Source organism: Anabas testudineus, chromosome 16, assembly GCF_900324465.2.
Source record: "Anabas testudineus chromosome 16, fAnaTes1.2, whole genome shotgun sequence".
NCBI lineage: Eukaryota > Metazoa > Chordata > Actinopteri > Anabantiformes > Anabantidae > Anabas > Anabas testudineus.
The window spans coordinates 14,368,005-14,393,460 of record NC_046625.1 but is presented as its reverse complement, the minus strand read 5'-3'; the positions used below and the strand labels follow the sequence as shown (position 1 = coordinate 14,393,460).

At 40.7% G+C, this 25,456-nt stretch overlaps 2 protein-coding genes across 2 annotated transcripts; one reads left to right on the top strand and one right to left on the bottom strand.

Annotated features, from left to right (window-relative positions):
• The first annotated feature begins 7,938 nt into the window (after positions 1–7,938).
• On the top strand, positions 7,939–11,006 carry oprd1b (opioid receptor, delta 1b). Its single transcript, XM_026372243.1, is given in 4 exon segments — positions 7,939–8,189; positions 9,994–10,346; positions 10,473–10,972; positions 10,974–11,006. Coding segments are annotated over 4 exon segments (1,137 nt in total).
• A 6,166-nt stretch (positions 11,007–17,172) lies between these two features.
• On the bottom strand, positions 17,173–25,007 carry rcc1 (regulator of chromosome condensation 1). Its single transcript, XM_026373406.1, has 10 exons — positions 24,874–25,007; positions 23,237–23,339; positions 22,782–22,969; positions 22,116–22,295; positions 19,355–19,451; positions 19,145–19,267; positions 18,905–19,045; positions 18,674–18,793; positions 18,377–18,529; positions 17,173–17,956 (listed from the first exon to the last, which is right to left on the bottom strand). Exons 2-10 carry the CDS (start codon positions 23,313–23,315, stop codon positions 17,781–17,783), a joined length of 1,257 nt encoding a protein of 418 aa, XP_026229191.1. The 5' UTR covers positions 23,316–23,339; positions 24,874–25,007; the 3' UTR covers positions 17,173–17,780.
• Between the last annotated feature and the right edge of the window lie 449 nt (positions 25,008–25,456).

Here is a 25,456-nt window from a genome sequence, read left to right as displayed (position 1 = left end):
TTTAATAAAATCTTTTAGTTCTTTTAGCACATTGTGGTGTTGACATGGTTAAACTACAGTGTTATTTTCTGTTTCTTTCACTTTGTATCATTACTGCATCATTTGCAATAATCCTGCTTCTCGGTGTGGGCACTCTGCCCAGTCTGCGGCTACCCAACCCTTATACACAGCAAGCTGTGACGCACTGTGTTTTTTTGACACCTGTCAATGATGGGCAGCTTTAATAATTTCCCCTGCTGACATTAAAACCATCAGGTGCTTTTAATGCTGTGGCTGACTGGTGCATAATGTCTATACTATGCAGTGTTTCACTCAGCTTTGAGTCACTCCAGTCTTCCACGCATTAGACATTCAGTCAATCTAACCCCCCCCCCCACTGCTTGCAGAGCCTGAGCACCCTTCTGGTCATAATCCTACAGCTCTCTAATTGAGAAGAAACTCTTGCAGCGGACTCATTCTTCGCATTTTTAAAGTGATCTTAGAAGTGTCTGGATGTTGTTGTTAATGTTGTATTGCTGAGCACTTGAGGTGGAGACAGAGACTGCTGTCAAACCTGAGTACTATCTGTTGGTATGTGGGCAGTGGGCCCAGTGATGTCCCCAAAGTACTGCCTGGTCAGTCCCAATAGAGAGACTCTGTCAAGCCTGAATGGCTCCGTGGCCTTTAAGCAGCTGCAAATATCACCGGCCATCAGGAGATACCAACTCAAATGCAAACAGAGAGGTACTGAAACCTTCTGCAGGAACCAAATGGTTTGACTTTATTTTCAAAATGCAGGTTTTAAATTCCTTCCTCCATCTTTCCTCTGTCACTCTCCTGACTGTTTGAGGTCACTGACTCTGCATTACCTCATCAGCTCAGTGAAGGCAGCAGCAGTGACTCCCTTTTCTCTCTGTCTTACCTCTTTTTACACTTTCTTACATAATGTACACACTGTACACATAGTACAGTGTATGTTCATGAGCCATTATAACACTCTGTTGAGCCATCCTCTGCCCATTACCAATGCTCCAATGACCCTCTGTCATCTGTTTTATTCTCCTTTTTCATGTAATTGTGTGGAATAATTATCGTCATTAAAATGTGCTCTCTTTCTCCATTACTGTAATTATTTACACTGTAGCTACATCATCAATACAGCCGTTCGAGAAAAGTTGTTATTGGTCCGATGTTTTTTCCAGATAATATTTTGAAACCTCATTTTGCACAGAGAACAGAAAGTCACATAAAAGGGCAGGTTCAAACAGGCAGCTAGCGTTACATGACATTTGCACTATGTTCTGCACCACTAAAGACTTTCAATCATGTCTTATAGTTTAGTTTTATCTCAACTAAAATCTAAATCTTCATCTCTGAGCTTATCCTATCCATCCAAAAGAAGCCTTTCTCACTCTTTTCATGTCATTACCTTGTTTCAAAAGCGAAGGGTCCTTGTGGGCAAGTCTTTCATCTCATTATTTTTGTTGAAAATCTCTCAAGGTGGTTTTCAGCCAAACTGCAGCTTCCATTTCCTCACATTCATCGCGAAGCTTCGGCTGAATGCTGATGTAAACATCTACGTACGTATCGCCGCCCTCCAGGTGTCACAGTGAGGGCAGCAGACCTCACAAAGGATGGCAAAAGGCAGAATTATAGAAGTGGTCTCTGCTCTTTCAGGGAGAATTCATATGGAGATTAGGGCCTCTGTTTCCTTGACAACCACATTTTACCAACTTCATATTTTTTTTACACTGATCACCAAGGTCCTCTAACACACACCTTCTGTTGTATCTTTCCTAGATACCAGAGTAAATGCACTTTTCTCTCAATCTTCTTTAAACATCTGTTCTAAAACCCATCTCAGGCTGTTGTTTGGTTTGAAGTCTTCACACCTTCTTGTTCTACATCATCTCTTTTCTCAGCCTGCAACTCGTTCAGTCCATTTGTCTTGCACGTGGCGCTGTTTCTCTCCCTTCAATCCAGTCGCTTCTGGAGTGGATGTTGTCACACTGAGCTGTCAAAACTGCACAACCTGCAGTGTTGAACATGGATCCTCAGACCAGCCAGTCCAACCAGTGGTATTCATTTTGGCTCTTATCATTTAGAAACTGGGAAGACTGTAGATCAGCAGAAATGTAATTTTGATTGTTTTGTCTAATTAGAAATTAGTGTGAGGCTGAAATCATACATGGAAGACAAAGACATTTCTAATTTAAGTTGCTAAATGTGGATAATTTCAGATCTAACTATAAAAGGCTTGAAATCAGTGCTCCAGACCTTCACCTCAACTTTAACTTTCCCGTGTATAAATAAAAAACGTTTTAGGAGTTGCATTTGCATCAAGGGATTTGTCAGAGATGAGAGTCAAAGCCATTTTCACTCTTTTAACAGGTTTCTCTTTAGTGAGTCACAGGGAACGCAGGGATCATCTGCCACTCCAGTGGTCATGTGTATAATTAGATGTGATCTGTGCCTCTTTGAGGTGTTATGTAAGCCTTTCCCCCTTGTTTTTTTCATGCGAATTGTTTTTTTACTGTTTAGGTAATGACCATGTTTGTACATTTATAATGTGTGTGTGTGTGTGTGTGTGTGTCTCCCTCTCTGTGCATGCACGTGAGTGCATGTGTGAGAATCAGCAGCCAATACTGCTCCTCTCTGTTATGTTGTACTCTCTTCCATCTCAGTTGACACCTTTCTGACAACAATCATGAGCGTTTCAACCTTTTCTATGCAAATAGCATAATTCTTCATCTTTTACCTTGCATGCACAAACACCTCCATTTTACATGTTTTGTGCCTCAAGCTTAATTAAAAATGTCGTATAAAAGTATGTTCAATAAAAGTAAATAATATATTCTGCAACACTACTTGACCCTGCTTTGCACAGCAATTCTTTTCATCCTAGGCAAAAACATAAATCATGCACTACAGCAAGAATTGGCTTTGTGTGGGTCATGGACAAAATCACCGCCACTGCACATGATCTCCCAGTGGATGCCAGTGATGACTAACAATACTCTTTTAAAAGAAGAGCTGCCTCAGACTTTGATGTGGAGAAGAACCTTATAAAAACTTTTTAAATTCAATGTCAGTCTTTCCATTCTGAAGGAGGTAAACTGTCTCTGCCTCGTTCTGCTTTGTGTTGTTGCTTTTATTCAGTCATCATCACGTGACATCATTGCCCCTCAAACAGAAACAATGACTATGATGCATTAGCCTCCAAGTATGTGTTATAGTTACAAACGTTTTCAATTAGTCCACGCCGCCCCTGTCTTGTCATATCTAAGCTGCACTGGCTGCCTCCATCAGATGGAAGTCAGAAAACTAATCAAGTACCAGACCCACACGAATTGCTGCTGCGTAACTAATTGTCTGCTGAAACTGCTGAACCTCTTCCTGTTACTGCTGCATGCTGCTGTGGATAGGGGAAAAAACACAAGAATAACATCTTATGAGGAGAAGACTGCGATTTTCATTCAGCAGATATAGCAGAACTCAGTGTAAATATCTGTCAGCCACAGCTATAATACCAGGGGAGGTGTTCTGTTTGAAGTTATTAGTGCTGCCATGAGGGAAAACTCTTCACCGTTTACAGTAGGAATGCTTTATCGGGTCGCTAATCATGTTGAGAAAGAAAAAAAAAACCCCACTAAACTGATTTGGTAAGTGTCTGTAACTTTGCAATCAGAGGCGTCTATCAAGTGATAGACAATTAGTGGCACTAATTAATTTTTTATGAAGCAGGCAAAGAGAGATTTTTTTTATTCATTCTATGAAGCGTTTACATTTCCGTTTCCATTACATTTATTTCTCGTATTTATCTGGTTATAAAGAGAATGATCTCAAATAGTAGATGCCTGAACCGCTCTAAGGACGCTGCAGAGGACCCACACATAATGTTCCAATTTCCTCTGAGTGATTGCCCAGTTGTGCAAACTGCTCAGTCGTTTACAGACTCCTAGTACCTATTTTGACAGTGTCCATGCAAAATGTTATATTCTCTCCAACCCCTCCTCTGTTCTTAATAACAAAAAAAGGGGAAAAATACAGTAAACAAAACAAAGTTTTAAGAGTATAAATGTATAAATTCAGCATCAACTAAGGCATTATAGTCAAATTATTACTATCTACCCCAACTGCAACTGCAACTACAATGTGATGGGAAACAATATAGACATTACATTTTTATAATTCTGTTAAAAGAACACGCACCCACTGTCTTCCAACAAAAAACTTCAAACAAACTTCCTGTCCCTTATCTGAAGCTCCTCCTTCCATTAATAATTTCCCTACAGTCCCTAAATCCTAAACACTGTACACATGTACAATAGTTATTAATATCCATGGTTCTGAAAACACATAATACCAAGATGAAGTTCTCAACATGGTTCTCAAGCGTGAAAATGCTTTAAATATTCTTTTTTTGTGTGTGTTTATTTGATAAAAGAGACTCAGCATCTTGGGTGTAAAACAGATTTGCAGGCCACCGCATGCTGCGATCTGTTCTGCACTACAACTGCTTGACGCCACAGCAGGGAGCCCGTGACTTCTTCACAAATTACCAACACATAAACCTACGCGCTGCACCATCGTATTTTAAAAAGGAAGCAGCATTTTTAGCTGACACGTGAAAAAAAAAAAAAAAAAAAAAAAACCCATACAACAACACGATGGTTCACACCCTGTGTTCTTGCTTGTATCTGTCAGCCTCTGTCACCACAGCAGTTAATGGCTGTGCTCTGTTGACACTGCCCACTCACACAGACCCTTTTCATTCGCTGCAGAGAGACACTCCATTATGTTTAACAAAATTTTGACTTTTGATTGCACAGTCTAAAATTAATTAGGTTACTAGCTGAACAGTAACAGTGCTGTGAAGGACACGAAGGCTATTGCTCCTTTCTTTTCCCTGTAATAACTTTCTCTCGTGTATTTTTTGATGCTTATTTAGTCCAAAGGGTGGACAGGAAACAGACAATATTGATAACACAAAGCCATATCTGACCACAGCACATACAATTCATGCAAATGTTATTGTCTTCTCAGAAACTAATAGAACTCTTTGCAGAGATCCAATACTGATACTGGCAATGTGCAGGAATAAAATGTCAAAATATACTAAGGTATGTATTATTTTTTACTGTGACCTTTCGGAAGATATGAAGTATACAAACTCATATCTGCTGTTTATGTACAAGATATTGCAACCACATATAAAGCAGAAACAACCACAACAGCAGCAACAAATGAAACTAAACTAACTGCTAGATGACATCAATGTGTTAGGAATTATTCATTAAGACTGATTTAGTCTTCAGCAAAGTCATATTGATTCTGTGATTGGAAAATCAAAAAATGCATCGTCGTCATTGCTGCAAGGTTTCCCAAAAACTCAACACTGATCTTACTTTTAATGGGCTTCACTCTACTTTCCCTGCCATGAATGTGATGGCTTCCCGATAAGCAGCATAATGCTTCCCACGGTTTCCATTGGGCTGATGAGTGATGCGAGTAATCACGCTGCCCGTACAGACTAATCATGACTGATTCTCCACGAGGGGAGAGGCGAAAATATAAACAGCAACAGCAGCATTTTGTTCACGCCGGCTACTGCACCACTCAGCCCCATCTCGCCCTCTCTCTCTCTTTCACACCACAGTTTCCTTCAAATCTCTAAATTGTGTATTCTCCCTCCCAGCTTCTGAACTGCTGTGTAAGTCATTTCACACTGGCAGGGCAAAACTGTCCCACTTGGACTGTTGTTGATGAAATTGAGGGCTGTGATCAAGTTGTGATACATGTTAGATAACTGCTGAGATGGCAATTCACTGCTGAGGTCTCCGGGGGTGTTGACAGCTAAATTTAATGACGTGGTTATGAAGGGAAGTAAATATTTGCTAACCACTGTGACCTCTCAGCTGCCACTATCTCCCCAATCGATACTCACCCTCAAAGTTACCCTGACACACTTCTTTTAAGACTTCCTGCAACTTTTTTGTCTCTTCAGTCAATCCTCTGCTGCTTTGACCAGGTCTTTGAGGCCAGATAGCTGAAGATAATTAAACTTATTCTGGGCATTTATTTAAATTTGTTTGTTGTTGAAAGTCTTAGACTTAAGACTTTCGGCATAAAAATGTACCTAATTAGCAAAAGTGAAAGTCCTACTCATGCAGAATGATATATAGATCAAATGACTGGATTACAAATGTATTAATATGTCAAGATCTCTCATGTTGCAGCTAATTGTAACCATTGTATGTGCTGACAGGTGGAAAATCTAATACTAATATATCATCATTCATTAGGAAGCGCTACAGGAACAGCAGAGGATTACCAGAACCATTATGATTCATGCTCTGCGGAGGATGGAGATTTGTGCCACATTTCACGGGAATCCCTACACCAGTTGTTGATCCAATTTGGTCCAGATATTTCAGTCAGGAACAAACCGGATCAGCCAAACAAGCGACAGATATTACCATTCACAGAGCCATGACCTCAATTTGAATATCATCTTGGGAATAGTGCTCATCTGTGGAGGGCCTGAAATCTCAATAAAAGCTTTAAACAAATATCCTCCATTAATGAACCTGATAATTTATTACTGCTTTTCATGTGAGGGAAGACGCACGTGAGCTATCTTTAGAAGGAACCGTTAAGAGGGAGGCTTCAGAGCTTTTGTTCCAGATACACTGGCCCTATTCTTTTGGCTGTCCCAGCTTTGTGCGGAGCTGATGATGGTTGCTTGAAGGCGGATTTTGTAAAGGTCACTTTGCAGAGTGAAAGACTGCTGCAGTTCCGAACGCTGCAGACACAGCCACAGGAGGATTTTGATCTGTTTATGTTGTTCAAATAAACAATTATCCCTAGAGAAATGCTCTCAAAACAGGCTGCACAATTGCACAGTCGCTCTTATTTTTTCGATGGTTTCCGATTTTCACAACAAGTGCCTAAAGACAAAAGGCTACGAAAATGAGGCCTTTGACGAAAACTGTCCAGAGACACACCTGCTCTGGCATTTGTATAAGAAAAGGCTGTGTAAACACCACTTAGGGCTGGTTTAAGGTGAACTGGTCAAGCAGCAAACAATAAACCTGCTTTAACACGTGTGATGCTTGTGAACACTCCCAGCAATCTGCAGACCAGCATAGCAACAGCAAAAAATAAACCCAGATGCACATCAGAGACACAAAATCCTGCTAAACACAACAAGATCAAATGTTGATCCTTGACAAACACTTCTCACACTAATGTGCCAACATGTGTATATTCACCCAGGCGGAAAATCTAAAGGGCGACATGACAATTTGTAGGAGTCATTTCTAAATGGACACACTTGACTGCGGCTATGGGCTATCAACACCATGCTTAATATTTAAAGAGCTTTGCCACAGGCAGGTAGTTGCATCACTTCTGTGGTTTAGTAAGATCATTTCATGGAGGTGACTGCCTGACGAGAAGAGTCAGTCCTCTAATGGAGCTTCACTAACACCGGCCACAGGCCACGGGGAGTTGGAGAAGAAGGTGAAGCAGGCAGTAGCAGGAGGAACAGCTATAAAGACAGGTCTAATAGAGCTGTAGAGCAATAAAGCGGTGAGAGGTGCTGGGTGTCTCATTGACATTGTTTGATGAGCCTCTGGGTGGCAGGTGGAAAAAAAGAGGCTGTCATGTTTGGATGATAACAGCCAATAAGAAAAATCCAAGAAGAAAGAGGATGCAGCATCATTAAAAGCTGCAACTAGTTAAAGCACACTGACAAATGGTTTCCCTTTGGGCAGGTTAAGAAACGGGCCAGGAAAACAGTCTCCATCTCCTACATCTTGCTTTGTGCACCAGTGCGCTTTGGCAAAGGGAGCGCGCACAGAGCGACAGAGAGAGAGAGAGAGAGAGAGAGAGAGAGAGAGTCTCCTCCGAGCGCCCCATCACCAATTTGTCGTCCAGTTTTCGTGCGCTCCTGAAATGGAGTTCTCTACTCTTCCTCCCGACCATCTCGGCGATTATGACGAGCTCTACTCGCTCTCCGTGACTCCTTTCAACGCCTCGTTCTCCGAGGATCTGCCTCTTGTGCCTTCAAAAAGTAACGAGACCGACGGGACCGCGGGCAACAACACTACAAGTCTGATCATCGCCGTTTGCATCACGGCTCTGTACTCTCTCATCTGTGTGGTGGGGCTGCTGGGGAACGTCTTGGTGATGTACGGTGTGGTCAGGTAAGAAATGAATGATAAACCAAGCATCCCAGAGAAAAGAGTTAAAGAAAAACATACTGACAAAATGTGTGGACATGTCATCACATCCATAATGAGCTTTGTGGTTACTTGCTGATCAATGCACACGGTCATTGTGACATCAAAGACCTATGTGAATATAAAATAAATATATATATTTTATGAGCAAGGATTATTTGAAATTGATTGAAAGTGTCAATCAAAGTCACTTCTGGTGATGTTTAACATTATATATACATTTACATGTTTCTATATTTATATATAGGAATATAGCAGTACGCTTTCAAAATGGAGTATATCTAATAATGTGTATTTATTACCACATTACTTCATTTATGATGTTTTTTCTAATTGCGCACAGTTTTAGTTTGTCTAAGAGCCACTCTCTAATACACCCACACAAACAAACACACACACACACACAAGCACACACACTCCTACACATTTGAGGGGAGGGAGAGAGGATGAGGGGCGGTGTGATCTACAGCTTGAAAGTACTTCATTGCACCAATTATCCCTGTCATGGCTGATGCTGTAAACTCAGATGATTAACGAGTCGATGCTGAACCCTCACCTGAAAAGCACAGGCGATGGCCGGGGTGCTCTGCGTTCCTGTGGTTATTTGTGTCACGTTGATTTGTTGTAATAATGCATCTTACACTGAGAAAGCAAAGATGGGAAGGCTGGACGTCTAGTGTCAATCATTTATCTCTCTTCTAACATATTTAAGAGCTGCTAGTTCTCTGAAGGATCAAAAAAACTGAGTGATCAACTCAAATATAAATAAGTAAATACAATAAATTCATGCTTACATGAGGGGAAAATGTAAGAGCATATTGTCAGCTTCACATAAAAAAGAACATTTCCAATGTTACACATCATCTTAAACTTGTCTTTATTCCTTTGGGCAATAAAACCCATCACAATTCAACATTCTTCCCGACTGCAAATGTCTGCATGACTCCTTCCGCTCATTACGTGCACCAGGAGGACATCAGGAATATCATTCTGTCTTCTACTAAGTTCCCACAAATTCATAAATGATACCTCACACATTACATGCTGAAATATCACGTTTTGTTTTGAAATTTCAGAACTTCACTCACTTCCTGACAAAGAAATTACATTGAGAGTGAAATCAGTACATGGTGTGTAATGTAATGGTGTTTTTCTGCAGTGATTATGATAAGGTTAGACATTCCTTTGTCTTCCTTCATCCTTCTACAGCCTGTTGCTGCAGTTTAATTAAATTCTGGACTCATGTGGAGGACTGTGCTTAACCAACTGTTCAGCACACACACACACACACACACACACACACACACACACACACACACACACACACACACACACACACACACACACACACAAATATTCTATGAATCTGAAATTAGGGGTTTTTCTTTTTCTCTTGTAGCCTTTCAGTACATCCAAGCAGTTTACTGGGAGGCTCACACTCACTTAAGACTCACTTCTAATCTATTTATTTCAGTGTCATAAAAACATTGTGCATCTAAAAAGCTTGACATGAAAAGTTTGATATTTCTGAAGGGAATAGCAGATCGTTGGTTTGAGAAGGTAGTAGATTAGATCAAATAATAAATTGGCTTCTAACCTTGAAGTGTTTTAATGGGAAAAGTGATTCAACCACAGGAGGAGCCTTCGCCACACAGCAGTAGGCAGATCTTGAAAAAAAAATCCAATCTCCTCCAACTAACAACAGCTCCAATCCACAGTGAGTCAGAGTCAATTAAAATTGCTCTCAACCTTTCCTCCAATCAACCAGGTACACCAAGATGAAGACCGCCACCAACATCTACATCTTCAACCTGGCTCTCGCCGACGCTCTCGCCACCAGCACCCTCCCCTTCCAGAGCGCCAAGTACCTGATGCGTACGTGGCCCTTTGGGGAGCTGCTGTGTAAAGTGATCATCGCCATTGACTACTATAACATGTTCACCAGCATCTTCACGCTCACCATGATGAGTGTGGACCGCTACATCGCCGTGTGTCATCCTGTGAGGGCCCTGGACTTCCGCACGCCCGCCAAAGCCAAGCTCATCAACGTCTGCATCTGGATCCTGTCCTCCGCTGTGGGAATCCCCGTGATGATCATGGCGGTTACCAAGACAGATAAAGGTGAGAAACTTTTGCTGTTCTGGCAGTCGCCATGCTGTAAAAGAGTGCATTTGAGCTGGGTTATTAAGTCGAATTAGTTTCTCCACATGGCTCTGTGTAAAACTTCTAATTGTTTTAACTCGCCAGGGAAAACTGCCTGCACACTCAGATTTCCCCAACCTGACTGGTACTGGGACACAGTGATGAAAATCTGTGTTTTCATCTTCGCCTTCGTGGTACCAGTCCTGGTCATCACGGTGTGCTACGGTCTGATGATCCTGCGTCTCAAGAGCGTCCGTCTGCTCTCTGGATCCAAAGAGAAGGACAGGAACCTGCGGCGCATCACTCGCATGGTCCTTGTGGTCGTGGCGGCCTTCATCATCTGCTGGACTCCCATCCACATTTTCATCATCATCAAAACCATGGTGGATATCGACCACAAGAACCTCCTGGTGATGGCCGCTTGGCACCTGTGCATCGCTCTGGGCTACACCAACAGCAGCCTGAACCCAGTGTTGTACGCCTTCCTGGACGAGAACTTCAAGAGGTGCTTCAGGGATTTCTGTCTGCCCTATCGCTCCCGCCTGGAGCAGAACAGCTTCACCAGGGCACGCAACAGCACGCGGGAGCCTGCGTCTGTCTGTGCCCCTGCAACAACAGAGACTCCGCCAGCATGACTAGGCATGAAGCAGTGGGCGGGGGGGACAGTTCAGGATGACCTCCAGACAGAGGTCACACAGTTCTCCACCACAGGAGTCTGATGTTGCAGAGGAACAGAAGCCTTTTCACCTTCCATCAGTACAAATTACCCAATTCATGTAATGAGACTCTTATTCCCCAACAGCTTTATGAGACACACGTCTTTCTGGACGATTACAAACACACCTGTGTGTGCCTGTGCATAAGGAAACAAATGTACATACAAACGTAGAAGCTGTATAAAGCAGAGACATGATCACACAAACACACACACACACACACACATACAGAGTCATTTCATTACTGTTTAGGCTCTAACCCTGCACAGCACAAAAAATAACTATGAGGTCAAAGTGCTGACTCTAAGCTTTAACAATGTCTGTAGGTGTTCACATCCATATTAGGAGAACACTGCAGGACTCCCAGATGTGTATACATAGTCGCACAACGATCAGATTGTCAGGCAGGACATTGGTCTTAAGCAATCTCACAGGTTGCGTGTTTCACTTGATGAAGAGCAGACTATCTAAGAACATCCCCTAGAAGTCAAGACAGCTGCAGCACAGGCCTGGAGGAGCATCAGCAGGGAAGCTGCTGCTCCGATGATGGTTGTGAGTCACAGACATCAGCCTGTCACTGCTACTGCGTTGTTACAGCTATTACATAAGATATCTGCAGCATTAACTTTAGAGTTGCCACCCAATTCATGTGTTATGAGGTATTGGTAATCAATTAATGTGAATGTCTAGCTGAGACTTTATGTGTCAGTGCTCATGTATATTCCCCATGAACATCGTAGTTCGGCTGACTCACTGGTTCCACTCCACTTGCTCCGACATTTTGCACAACCAGGATATTCAGCCGACAGTAAACCAAGGAGATGAGGAGGGGAAAGTTACACCGCAGCTTCGAGTCATAGCGAGGTGACTGAATTACCTTAAACTGACACTCAGAGGAAACTCTGAATTGGATCAACGCATTAGAAGCTTCCTCTACCTATTACAGCTAATGGACAATTCTCCACTCATGATCACCGGACACTTGCAGGATGAGATTCGGCCGGTGTGAAACTATGTTTTGCACATTTTGCGAGAACAGTCAATACGATGCCTGTCATGTTGCTACTATCATGACGCAAATTCGATTTGATTTTTTTTTATCTACACTATACACTATATCAAGTGTAAAGACAATATTGATCTGTAACAGCAATATTAAGCGATGATGTGATTTATTTTGTTTGGTCAAGCTGACGTAACATTAGGCTTTACTAGTAACCAATGGGTCAAATCAAATGTTTTGTATCACTACAGTATGTATTTACATGAAGTGCTATAAATGTTAGGTGAAGCATTAACTCCTTTTGATTAAAAACATATATAGCTGTGTGCCATCACTGTTAGGAGAGCAGTTAGAGCTGTTTTCTGCAGTGTGGTTGACATCATGTTCAACTGAATGAAACAGTGTGCCGTAATGCCTTAGTCAGTTATTTTTTTCCAGTTTTGATTGTTTTGCAAAAAGTGAATTGTTTTTGTGGATAAAAGTGCTTAATCTTTCTAAAATCTTCACATTTTATGTTTTAGCAGACAAAAGTATTTCATTATATACATGTGATAGCAGTTTTTGTCTTTTGAAAACATTGATACAACTGTGATATGGAATATCATATGATGTATACTGTAAGTGCTTTTATTTTGGAATATTGTTTTAGGTAATTATCAGTTTTAATCCAATCTTCAGTTATCTGTGGTTCTTATTATGGATGTTGTCAACATTTACTCTCTGTAAATGCCAGCGAGGCCTCTTGGACATTACACATGTAATTATTTGGAATAAGTATGGATTAGTTATTGAGTAAATGTCAATGGGACGTCGGTCACAGGAGGTGAAAATAGACATATCGAAATGTGAATGAGCAAATGAAAATGCAATGTGGAATAAGTCAGGCATTGGAGTTTCCAGAATGCAGGCACCGTGCAGGATTAATCCATTTTATAATGTATCCATTAAAGCATAAGGCCGGTGATGTTCTACAGTTTTGTTATTGCCAACAAATTTTGAAAATCATTTTTAAAGATTTTAAAGACAAGCTTTTCTCCAAACTGATTTTCATTTGCAGATTGCGTTGGCAGTCGAGAGTCAACAATGTTTTTATAGGGGATTATTATTGTATAAGTAAGTAAGTATTTGCAGCAGCAGGACTCTGTTTGGAGCACCTCCAAATAAAGTTACAGTGACCATGCTCTAAATAATGAAGGAAGTAGACAGTGTGGCTGATGTGCTTTTAATCGTTTTTGAATACTAATGGAGCCCTTTGTCACAGAGGAATACGTTATACGCATCGGGCTTTGGCTCCATTTGTTAGCAGGATCGATTTTTACATCACTCATTTACAATAACAAGACAATTATAGAATATAGGCAGTGTTATCCTATCTTATCCATTTTGTGAAATACCACAATCCCAAAGCTCTGATATTCTGGACAAAATAAACCACTGTCGTCTCTTTTTACAAGAATTCATTGTCATTAAATGTTGAGTGTTCACACTCAAAAGGCACGGATCACACTGGAGAGCAGGACGAGTGCAAACAGCCATGATGGGGTGACATCGACTGAGGCATTATGGCAAATGCAGTTAACATTAAAGAGACGTGAGTGAGGACAGAAGATGTGCTGAAAATGACAAATCCAATTGCTGTACTATGGTCCATGGATTTTCTGTTCAGCTGGTCTTCATTTCATTTCCTGCACACATTAAAGGGCTGAAATGTTTCGCAGCTGAAAGACTGATGATGTCTCAGAGAATAGAAAAGGTGATTAGATGGCGTCAGTGGCCCGCATTTCATCCACAAGACTCTTGTGGATGTTGAAAATGCAAATTTCTCAAAAGCGCCTATGCAAAGATATTGTAGAGCTGCTGTTGTCTGTGCTACAGAGCGGAACGTGCAATCCCCTATGAAATATACATGACTGTACTTGCAACCAAGTAAATATGCAGTGAACAAATGAAAAATGTATTCTTAGTGGAACTAGAGCGCACGTTGGCCTTTTAAAAATGCGATTGTGTTCAGCAGTCAGATTTACATCACTATTGTCACGGGTTGTCGTGGGATCTTTGGCAGTTTTGTCCTGGATTTTAAAATGTATCTGCATCGAACACATACAGTCACATTGAGTGACACACAGAGGATTCAAAGCTTCCATCTCCTGACCCCAGCTAATGGTTGCTCAATAGGAGGAAACAAGAACACAAGCACAACCTCACAGACACATTCGCAGTGTCTCAGCTCACAGAACAGCTCACGGTGTTGCAGTGCTAGTACTCCTTAGGATACATACATATACTACATTAAACTTAGAAAATCCAGTTCCTTCACAGGATCTGTCCACTAAAGTGATTTATTCAGTCACAGTTTACGTGGACCTTTTTAAGTAATTAGCACACAATCGATATGACACAGACATCAAGTAAATAACAGGAAAAGTCCGGGGCAGAGGGAAGATTTATGCGTCCTGATGATTCATTAACAGGGTTTAATGCACAGTGCCATCCAGGCAGCAAGGCAGCTCTGTAGACATGTCAGATCAAGAGGTCAGTCCTTCTTACAAGCCCCTTCCTGCGTGTTGCGCCTCTGCCGTAGGGCTCACGAGAAGCCCTCAAGCCACGGGTCATGGACTCCAATCGATCAAAGCAATCTCCAGTAATTACAAGTATAGTCCACAGGCAGTGAAGTTCCAGCAGCTTAGCAGCAAGAGAGATAGTCAATAGCTCACAATACCCCAGTTAGTTTCCTGAACACAAGCTCACAGAAATGTTTTCTCAGACTAAACCATTTTCCTGTTAGCTTTAAAGAGGCCGGAGCCAAATAACATCTCCAGTGCCATGGCAACTGCTGAGTATTTCATACATTTAGCACTTCATACATCACTTAATGCATCAATAGCCACCAGGGGCATTCGCTGTTGTTGTTTAGTAAGAATGCTGAACAGCAGCGCCTGCTTTATGTCACAGTACTGGCAAGAATGAGGTTCTTGTTTGAAGATAATGCCTGGAAAACGTTTTTTGAGGGGTTTGTTATCAAGTGTTGCAGCACAGAAGACAAGTTCTCACCATCGTCCATACAGTGTATGTTCATTTCCAGCTGCACACTGCAAGATATTAATGCCGTGTCTTCAAAGTGTTTTATGAGGAGTGGGTTGAATGATTCACACACGGCCCTTTTCTCATTACATCTTCTCAGATATGCAGATGGATTTAAAGGCACTACACCAAAAACTAATATTTTTTTCTATGCGAGAGAAATCAAGTATGAAAGGTCAACACCGTCATACACTGTGTCATATTCAACAGGTTTCCACTATGCTGAAAACAATCTGAAACTGTCAAATAATCACCAAACTGAGGATGTCTAGATGATGACACACAGCGCTCAACACTTTTCAGAATGAAAGTTCATTTTAAAAAGCAGCAGGGTGACTCGGGGGCAGACATCCCAATCAACACAGAGCTAAATACTGCAAAAATGACTTCCAGTGTAAGGATTACATTTGTAATACCACGATGCTAACTGTTACAGATGTGTGCCATAAATCACACACACGAAGGCTTATGAAAGTCTGCATGCACCGCTCTCTGTGGAGCAGCCAATAGCTGTGATTAATTTTTCTCCATTATTAGAGTGAATGTGCGACAGTGCAGGTGCTGGAGACTCCTCAGTCTCCTCTGTGATTAGTTTAACGACAGGAAGATTAGAACAGATTCCTGTGTGGATGTCTGTCTTTTGTGCTGGGGACGTACGAGGAGGTTTTAGAGCTGTTAACAGATGTCAAAGATGGATGCTTTTAGCAGCCTTTCATCACCCCACAGCTGAAATCAGCTCCACTTACCTACATCTGCTGTTCGGAGAACGTCTTCACAATAATGGGAGCTTTATATTTCGTAAGTCTTGAAGGTGCAGAAACAAACATCAGCAGTGCAACACATTTTAATAGGTGAACTCAATTTAAAGTGCACTGGAGATAGAAGAATAGAAATAATAATAATAATCATGTCTAAAGGTTAGTTAATCAGTGTCACCACTCCCAAGACACAACGTGCATAAAATGAATATTTTACTCAGCTTGGTGTTAACAGCTCATCAGTGACAAAGGGCAACGACAAAATGCCTCTGAAATATTATTAGAGGTTTTGACCCACTGCAGAGCAACAATGGTTTATGTGACAGTCTATTATACTGTATATACACTTCAGCTGTGATTTAAAAAAAAAGGAAATGCTGCTTTTCTTTTAATGCCCAGAACCACTTCACATTAGAGAGAATACACCCAGTTGGCACAACAGGAAGCAATTAAGAGCATCCAGAAAATGATTTTTTTTTTTTGAGTAAAGCCTACTTAGTTACTGTACAACCATGAGAAATGAGCAAGCAGTGAATGACATCTCCAAATATAATCCTGAAAAAAAAAAAAAAAGACAAGAGAATCACTCGAATCAATTAACCGCTTATGAAGGATACTTCAAAGCTTAGTGCCAGATTCAGCTCTTATCCTTCATCAGCAGTCCTTTTGGTTAAACGAATACAACATGAGGTAAGAACCAAATGCATTTCACTCTAGCTTTGATGTTATGTGCTTGTACCATCATTTGCAACTGTAAGTGCTTCTTTTACTTTCATGACTGTATGTATATAGAATGGGTGTACATCTACAAGAAGACAAAAAAACTAGGATGCAACTGCTGGTCAGCTGTGGAGAAAAGGTGGATTTTTTCTCTTAATGGTTTAAATTATATGTTTGTTTGACCTTAAGAAAGGAAAAGCAAAATAGCACGGCGTTCGCAACATTATACTACATTTATAAATGTAAGAACTGTATAACAGAGCTACAGATTTCAATCACTGCATTGCCAGCTTTTTTATTGATTTAAATGTATATTTATTTCTCTCTCATAACCATCCGTCTATATCAGAAATCCATTACCCAGAGCTGAAAGTGACATTATCATTGAATTGTCTAAACAAAGACATATTCAGTTTATCAAATATGACAAAGAGAAGCAGCTAATACTCATCTGAAACCAGTAGATATATCCACAAATACCAGCTGATCCTTTGATTCTCAATAATTGTATTTCATATTAAAAGGAAGGCATTAAAAACTTGTCAACTTTATTTTTCAGACAGGCAAAACTAAATGTAAGATACAATACGATATGTTAAATGTCCAAATAATCACAACTTGTGTGTCCTAGGTAAGGTGAACAGTAGTCTCACATCTTTAACTCATTGAGCAGAAATGTCCTGTCTGAACCAAGATCGATGAAATTATTGCTTTAAAGAAAAGACAGAAAAGCTTTAAAAAGGCTATTGGCTGGGAAAGCTATTAAAAGGCTTGCACTCTCATTTCCTTTATGTACATGCAGTCACATTCACAAACATCAAATCTATCACCTTACAACCATACTAATAACTTTTAGTGAAAAAAATGCAAAGGGAACATCAAAAACTAGATTTAAAAAAATAGTCTCTCATCTGTCATGATCTACTGAACATTTGAAATTTTTCTCCATCATAGGAAGAACAAAGTTCTCATAAAAGGGTCTGGATCTCACCTCTGTCCTGCCACCTTTCACACTCCCTCGGCTCGGCACAGGAAGTCAAATATAGAATAAGTCCCTACCAGCATTTAGGCATCATGAACAAAGTCCCAACTTGAAACAGAGTTTCAAGTTCCCCCATCAATCCAGACATGGACATCAGCTTTCCTGTTTGTCCTTGACCAAAAGGACTGTGTGCTGCCCTCCGCTGGATGCCATGAGTACTGACCGATTCTCCAGCTGCTTGCCAGTCATCTTAACGGGGCTCCACTCGTCCTCCTCCTCCCCTGTGCCAAGCTGCAAGTTGGTGCCCATGCCCCAGGCATACACGGCTCCTGGAATAAATAGAGGAAAAAGTAAGTGGAGTGAGCATACTTTCTTAAACCCACTGATGTCATTACAAGAACAGACAAAATAAAGAAATATAATTCAGACAAACTGCTATAATAAGGAATATTTATTGTACATCCAACAACACTTAAAAGAACCAGTGTTAGTTTTCTCGACAAAGAATGTCTTGCATTTAGATGAGTAATGATTGTTCTCTAAAACACAAAAGCAGAAGAAGCAAACTGCCAGTGTTGTATGTCATAACCAGAATGACAACACTGTTGTTACGTTAACCATATAAATGGCCGACTAGAAAGCAGTCGTAGGAGTCATACAGGTTGGTCGGTCATATTTGAAGGCACTGTATAACACACTTATAAAACTAAAAAGTTTGAGACTAAAATCTCGGCTTGTCCGTGTGTTACCTTCTCTGGTGACAGCATAGCTGACAGACGCCCCACATGCCACTCTACTAGCCAGCTCTATCCCTGTCACAGGTGTGGGCTCACTCTTCTCTTCAACCCCTTGGCCCAGACCAAGACGCCCATACTCTGCTCTGCCCAGGCTATAAACCTGTCCTAAATGATGAGGGAGAAAAAGAAAGTTGTTTATTGTTTGCTAACTAAACAATAAAACTACATAGCCAAATTATCTGTTTCAAAGCTGCTGTTACTTTAGTGAAAAGTAAAAAAGTACACTTATTGAACATTATGGCAGTTTACCTGCAGCATCAAGGCAGAGTGTGTGATGTTGTCCTCCGGAGAAGTCCACCCAGGACGTGGTAGAGTTCTTGAAGCATGTTAGTTTTACTGGGACAAAACACATCTTGGTACTTTTTGTGCCTGGACAGAAAAAAAAGCTGTAAGAACTCAGGGAGAAAACTCCTGCTCTCCGATTAGAATAGAGCTTAATCGCCTTATCAAAAACACTGAACAATCTTGTGCCATACTGACCGAGCTGGTGATAGTTGGAGAGGCCGAATCCATACACATGTCCCTCCTCTGACACAGCAAAGGTAAAATAGGCCCCACAGAAGGCATCCACAAAGTGAACTTTCCCTTTGACTTTTACCATCTGTGGTACCAGCAGGCGGCCTTAAATTACAAGACAAAGCATTAAACATGCCACACAAAGAGGAATGTACATATCTTTACTCCTGTTTCATCAAAAGGAAACAGGCCTGTGTTACTTACTGAGGCCTTTCCTGCCTCCTCTGTTTGAAAAATGCTCAGGCACTCTTCCCAGCTGACCCTGCTCTGCTGAACCTGATGTGTAAAGATTTCCCTCCAGTGTCACCAGTACCAGGTGATCGTTACCTATTAAAGGATGCATGAAAATTCAACAATTGACAGCCTGTATAAAATACAAAAAAACATCTGGTTCTGAAATGGACCAGTTCTCACCTGATGCAATTTTCACAACACTTTCTGTTATGGGGAGTTTCACTGGAACAGGAGCTGCTTTCATGGGCTCCAGAAGACCAATAACACCATTGTTGTCCTGGAAGAAAAAAGGGGTCCAGCTTATTAATGGCTACAACTAGTGATTCACAATGCTCATTTTTGGGTTACGAAAAGCACAGCTTGGTTTTAATGAGACAGACGACTTGATTGGTTGTATTTATTATTATTATTATTATTTTGCCTGGTTAAAGACTGGTTGTAAGCAAGTTCCCTCCTATCCTTATTTTCTCTTGGATAATTAAAAAACTCAGCAAAGGGGATGGAGTTATCAAAGTGTGAGCTGACTAGAGATAGATGGAATTTAAATTGCTCAAACAAACAGGCATGCTACAAACAACTGAATATGGCACAGCTGCTTTGAAATCAATTGAGTTTGGAGACATTTAGATTAAGAAACAAAATAGATCGGTCAGGAAAAAGACCTGTCACACAGGATAGTAGACTAGTAGACTAACAGCCTCCTTTTCACTTTGTTATGGTTTATTGACCGTGGATTTATAGGCAGTGAGAGAGAGAGGGAGGGAAAAAAAAGAGCAGTTTTATCTAATAAACATTAAATTTACTGCATAATAAAGTGTACAAAAAGCATGTGGGCCACTGCAGCTCTTGTGCAAAGACAATTAGTGAGGTCGGAGGAAACATTCACAAGAAACAAAACTGATGAGTGTGTCTGTCTAGACATGAAGAATCTGGATGCGTATTTACAGCACAGTGGACGGATGATTGACTGAGATGAACAGCTGAGATGAGTTATAATCTAAGAACTCAATATTATTATCTTAACGGACTGGCTGAATTTACTATGCAATATTAAATTTGCAGAATACATGACTGAACACTTAAACTAGAAATTATAGATATGGTACGACATGGAGGGAGCTGAGAAAGATAGTGAATGTTAATGAATTACATTAATGAATGTCAACGTTTGTTAAAACACCTTGCTCAAGAGTGTATACTGCAGAAGTAAGTGCAGCTGACCAAGCAAAAAATAGGTGTTTTTTCCAAACCAAATGCCACAAACTTTTTGTGAGGGGATTCACTACAGTTGTGGAAGACTTGCCACTGGTTTAAGATTTTATTACAGGAAATGAATCTGTTCTAGACTTTGATCTCTTTCTTATCTTAAACTAAACTGAAGTGTAACAGGCAACGTTTAGACTGCAGGCAAAAGTGGCCCAAATCTGATTTCTTTTTATGGCAGTCTGAACAGCCCAAATCACACAAAATCATCAATGAACCAAAAGAGACATAAATAACGTTTTGACTGGATGACTGTAAATATTAAGCATGATTCAATGGACCATGTTTCTTAATATGTACATAGGTTTACAAACAGGCTTTTCTTCAGTAAGAAAACTAAAACAAACGTTTGTCATACTGTTGACACTGTGCCGAGTAGAGATGGACAAACCCTGGAAAGTATTTTTCCGCGACAACCTCTGTGCTAATGACCTTTGAAGTTTAAATCAAATAATCAGCAGGATATTCTGTGTCATTTGCTTGGGTACCATACAAGCGTAATTCTTTAAAACACTTTTTTTAAACTTAATTTTATGTAGGATCCAACTCAAATGGGTCTGAAAGGAAATGACCAACAAATAGCACAGAATAAACAATTAAAAAGGGATGAAGGGCATAGAGGCACAGTAAGTAGAAGACATTTAAAGGATTAAACATAACGCCTGGACAAGCGGGACAAAGGAGAAGATGAGGTCACCAAAATTTCTTCAGAACAATATATTGACAATTATACGGAAGACTCAATGCTTGACTCAATCTCAACCGCATGTTCATTATGATGCATTATACAGAGAACTGCTCGTTAGTTTTCCTGTCAGTGTAGGACAATACAGATCAGCAGCACTTCAGCAGCTTTACTGTCAAGAAATGACCATACTTAAACTTCAATGAAGGCCTCTCAGGACGGGACATTGTGTGGATTTGTGCGTTATAACATGCAGCACACAGCAGGAGAAAGTCTGAGTGGCGTACGTTCTCACTCAGAGAAATAGTTGCTAGAAAGCTGATTTTGTGCTGAGCAGCTTGGCTGAAAGGAAACGCCCCCTCACTTGGTGTGAACTATTACCTGCTCTGTCACACCTGGGCTCATACAGACATTACGTGGACTTTGTACTAGGGAGCTCGTAAGTTAAAGCCCAGGTAAAACCTGAGCTGAATAACTCACACGTGCATTAACGGGTGTTAGTGCACGTGTGAAAGCAGCATAAAACAGTTCAGCAAAAACTGATCACATGTTTGGAGGTTTCATTGCAATACCATCTCACTGTATGTGACTGTATTAGTTTTAGCTTGGTTTGCATAATAAACTGGCAACTGATATAGTGTAGTTGGCAGTTTCATAACTGTCATTTAACAAAACATTCAGTGACACACTCCAGTGAATAGTCAATTATTTTAGACCAGCTGGCTGTCAGCAGATAAATGACTTTGTCATTTATGTAAAAACATTTATTTTGTATAGACTAGCTTCAAACTGAACATGCAGTATTTTTATTATTGTCAGGTGTATGTGTGATGTGAGGTGTATGTGTGATGTGAGCATGAGTACACAAGATTTCTAGTGGTGCTCTGAAGTCCTGTGCAAGAGGATTTAAAAAAATAAAAAAAAACACCTTGATTAGTTGTAAAGAAAAGTCTGTCTAACATAGATCTTGCCTACATAAAGCAGGTAACTAACCCTGAAGGAGCCCCAGATGTACACTGTTCCATCCTCCGTGAGTGCAGCTGTGTGGCTGTCCCCTGCCGACACCTGAATCACCTTCTCCTCCAAGGTCACCTTTGCTGGAACGGTCTCTGACCCTTCTTCTGTTGTGTCCCGACCAAGAGCACCTTCGTCATTACAGCCAAATGTATAGACCTGGGAGGAAAAAAATAATAATTATTTGAGGATCTAAAGACTTCTTAGTAAAGCCACTGATATACTTTCTTTTAACTAAACATTTGTATAATTGTTTTCCTGCAGTCTTGGGGTTTGTTGTGCAATTCCTCAAAAACGACAGCTATACATTTGCATCATGCAATTCAGCTGTGAGTGTTCAGAGACAGAATACAGATCCAGGACCAGTTTCAGCAAATAGCTTTCAAGAAAACCCTCCAAAGTTTGCCATCTATGATGTCATCACCACAACTTCCTTAATATTCATGTGTTGCCGTTTACATTGTGCAAAAATCAAAAGTTCAAAAGAAAGATTATTTTTTTCAGCCAGGGATGAAAAGGCCTAAGTTGGACCTTAATAGGCATTTAACCTCCATAGACAAACACAACGTACACATAAAATTATGTTAACAATGACCCTGGTGGCACAGCCACTGTCAATGTGTGACCATGTAGATGATCACTTACATGGCCAGTCTCACTGAGGCACACTGTGTGCATGCCTCCAGCTATCACTTGCACAATTTTCTCTGGGAGGGACACAAGAGCTGGCTTCTTCCTTTCAATGATGTCCTCGCCTAAGCCCAGTTGTCCAACATCACCCTGGCCCAGAACAAGAACCTGACCAGCCTCCTTGCCATGACTCCTGTGGGAAACTGGTGTGTGTACACACACAAACGCACAAAATTATTTTCATACCCAGTTTATTTAACTTGACATTAGATGTTTGCCAAACTTGAACAAAATGCTGTTAAAGAACATGAGGCTACTAGTTTAAACTGTGGTGGTGTGGTGCAATATTTCTATGGCCTCACTGCAATTTCAACAGTAAGTGATCTGAATTTTTCTCTCCAAATTAATAAATGTTAATATAGTGTATACTTAAACTGACAAGCTGGGCTAAGAAGAGCCCATTAACTTACCTTTCACTTTTTTAGAGCCTCTATCATCCTCCACAATAGCCTCAGACTTCCTCTTGGTGGCGGTCTTTTTAGCAGGCATGACAGTAACGCTTAAGGGAAAACTCTGGGAAAACCATAGAAGGAGAACGGGTCAGTCTTTCAACTACACAAAATACCACACCACATAATGGCATCAGATCCTCTGGAGTACAATATAAAACACTGGGAACTTCGTATATGCTTCACCCTCCCTTCCTCGTGGACACTTAAAGCTTTACATTTGAAGAAACCATATGATGCTTTGAACTCATGTCTTTAGCCAGACGAACATTTTTTACTGACTGATCTGCAATGGTATGTGCAGTACTAGAACATTTGTCTAAAGGCTTAACTTCATGGTCACATAACAGTTTGGGCATATTACAGGTGTAGTCACACACAACCCTGTTTGTTTTTCCAGCTATCCCTGCCCTACCCACTACTAGTTACCTGGATCAGGTTCATTCAGCCAATCAGAAGCTGGAAGTGCAGGGATGGTTGGAAAACAAGCAGGACTGTGGATCTTGAAGAACCGAGTCAGCCACACACCTGATCTAATGGGATAGGACTAGTACTAGCCCCTGGATTCCAAATAAACATTTCTCTCCTCCACAGCTGTCATTTGAACATGTTCAGGAGAAATATTAACCCTTTAAGTCATGCCTGTGCTGTTTTGGATGTGATGCGTCAAAATGTGGAATAGCAGTTCTAATCCAACAGCTGGATAAATTATTTAGTCATTGCTGGTCATATTTTAGTACAATATTCCCATCCAATACTGAGCGTGGAGGATGTGGGCCTTTGAGAACAAGGCATTGTCTTAGTATTGATGTAGTCATTTTCTGAAACCATTGAACATATAACAACCCAAGTGGACCTATAGGCATAATCAGTCGTTATTTTTGTTGTAACATTAACCCTCTCAGTTAATGCTTCAACTAACATGTTAGGGCCCCATCAGCTGCCAGAGGATCATTTCAATGGCTGGCAGAGTCCCAGGTTCCTTTACCCCACAGACAGCTGTGCTTCTCCCGCAGTTGCTCCCATACTGGTATGAAATTAATGTGGGCAAAATAAAGACACACTTGTACAACAGTTAAAACTGTAATCACGGTCAGCTCTCTGTGGCACTGGCAGTACATGGCAGGACCCAACCTTTAAGGAAAAGTCTAGAGGTGTCGAGACGTTCATTTCTTAAACAGAGTAGATGCAGTTTAAAATAAGCAGCGTGACCTAACGCTGGCAGAATCCATGTGTCCTTGCTAACATTTCGATGGCTAAGGAACATAACTAAGGAGCGCTACAGGCAGCTGCTCTTCAGTCTAAACCTTTATCGCAAACAACGATGACACCCCCGCTACTAAAACTATAAAAAATGCAACCTTCAAAAGTCACGTTAGCTGCTAACATTAAAGTACTGGCTAACCTAGTTAGCATCTGACACATTAACACTGAGAGCCGTGACGTTAACGTTAGCTAGCGGCGTTAGCATGACATTCGGCAATGAATGAACCATAACGATATCATTTACTGAAAGAACTACATTCGCCTCGATTAAACTGTTTTTATAATTTCCTGGCCGTTTAGTGGAGCAGTTTAGGAGATGATAGTTTACTAACCTGCGATAAGTAGAAGTTTGTAGTTTGCCTAGAAGTGAACGTGCGCAGTCAGTTCCCGGTCTTCAGACACACGGTACACGTGCAACGTCACGCTCTATGGACGCTGCGTCCTTAAAGAGACAGTAACACTCAATAGTGCAAGGGAAGGAGCAGTACTCCGATACTGTAGTAGAAGTACTACCAGCGGTGGTACTATAATCATGTACACATAAAGTACTAATAATTGGTGTCCGAAGAGATAACCAGTTCCAACTCCAAAATATGATTTACCCAAATGAAAATACTAATAACCAGTGGTGGAATTAATACTCCATTTGTTTCCCAACCTAGTACTTAAAAAGTACTTTTGGAGTCTACTCAGATGATTTTACTTAAGTAAAAGTACAAGTTGCCCTACTAGTTACCAGAGGAGGAAGAAGTAGTCATCAACCTGAGGCTCAAATAAAAGTAGCCTACAGTGAATGAGATATGGTTACCGTTTTAATAATAACAAATAATATAGAAACAATGAATTCATACTTTATGTTTTTCTATGGCTGGACATTTATCAAATTCTGCTCATGTCGTTTTTCTCCATCTGGTT

Coding starts and splice junctions, on each gene's coding strand:
- rcc1 (XM_026373406.1), bottom strand. CDS start 23,315: ATGCCTGCTAAAAAGACCGCCACCAAGAGGAAGTCTGAGGCTATTGTG. Junction 22,970..23,236: donor AGGCTCTAAAAAAGTGAAAG/GTAAGTTAATGG, acceptor TACACACACCAG/TTTCCCACAGGAGTCATGGC. Junction 18,794..18,904: donor CTCCAACTATCACCAGCTCG/GTCAGTATGGCA, acceptor TTTTCTGTCCAG/GCACAAAAAGTACCAAGATG.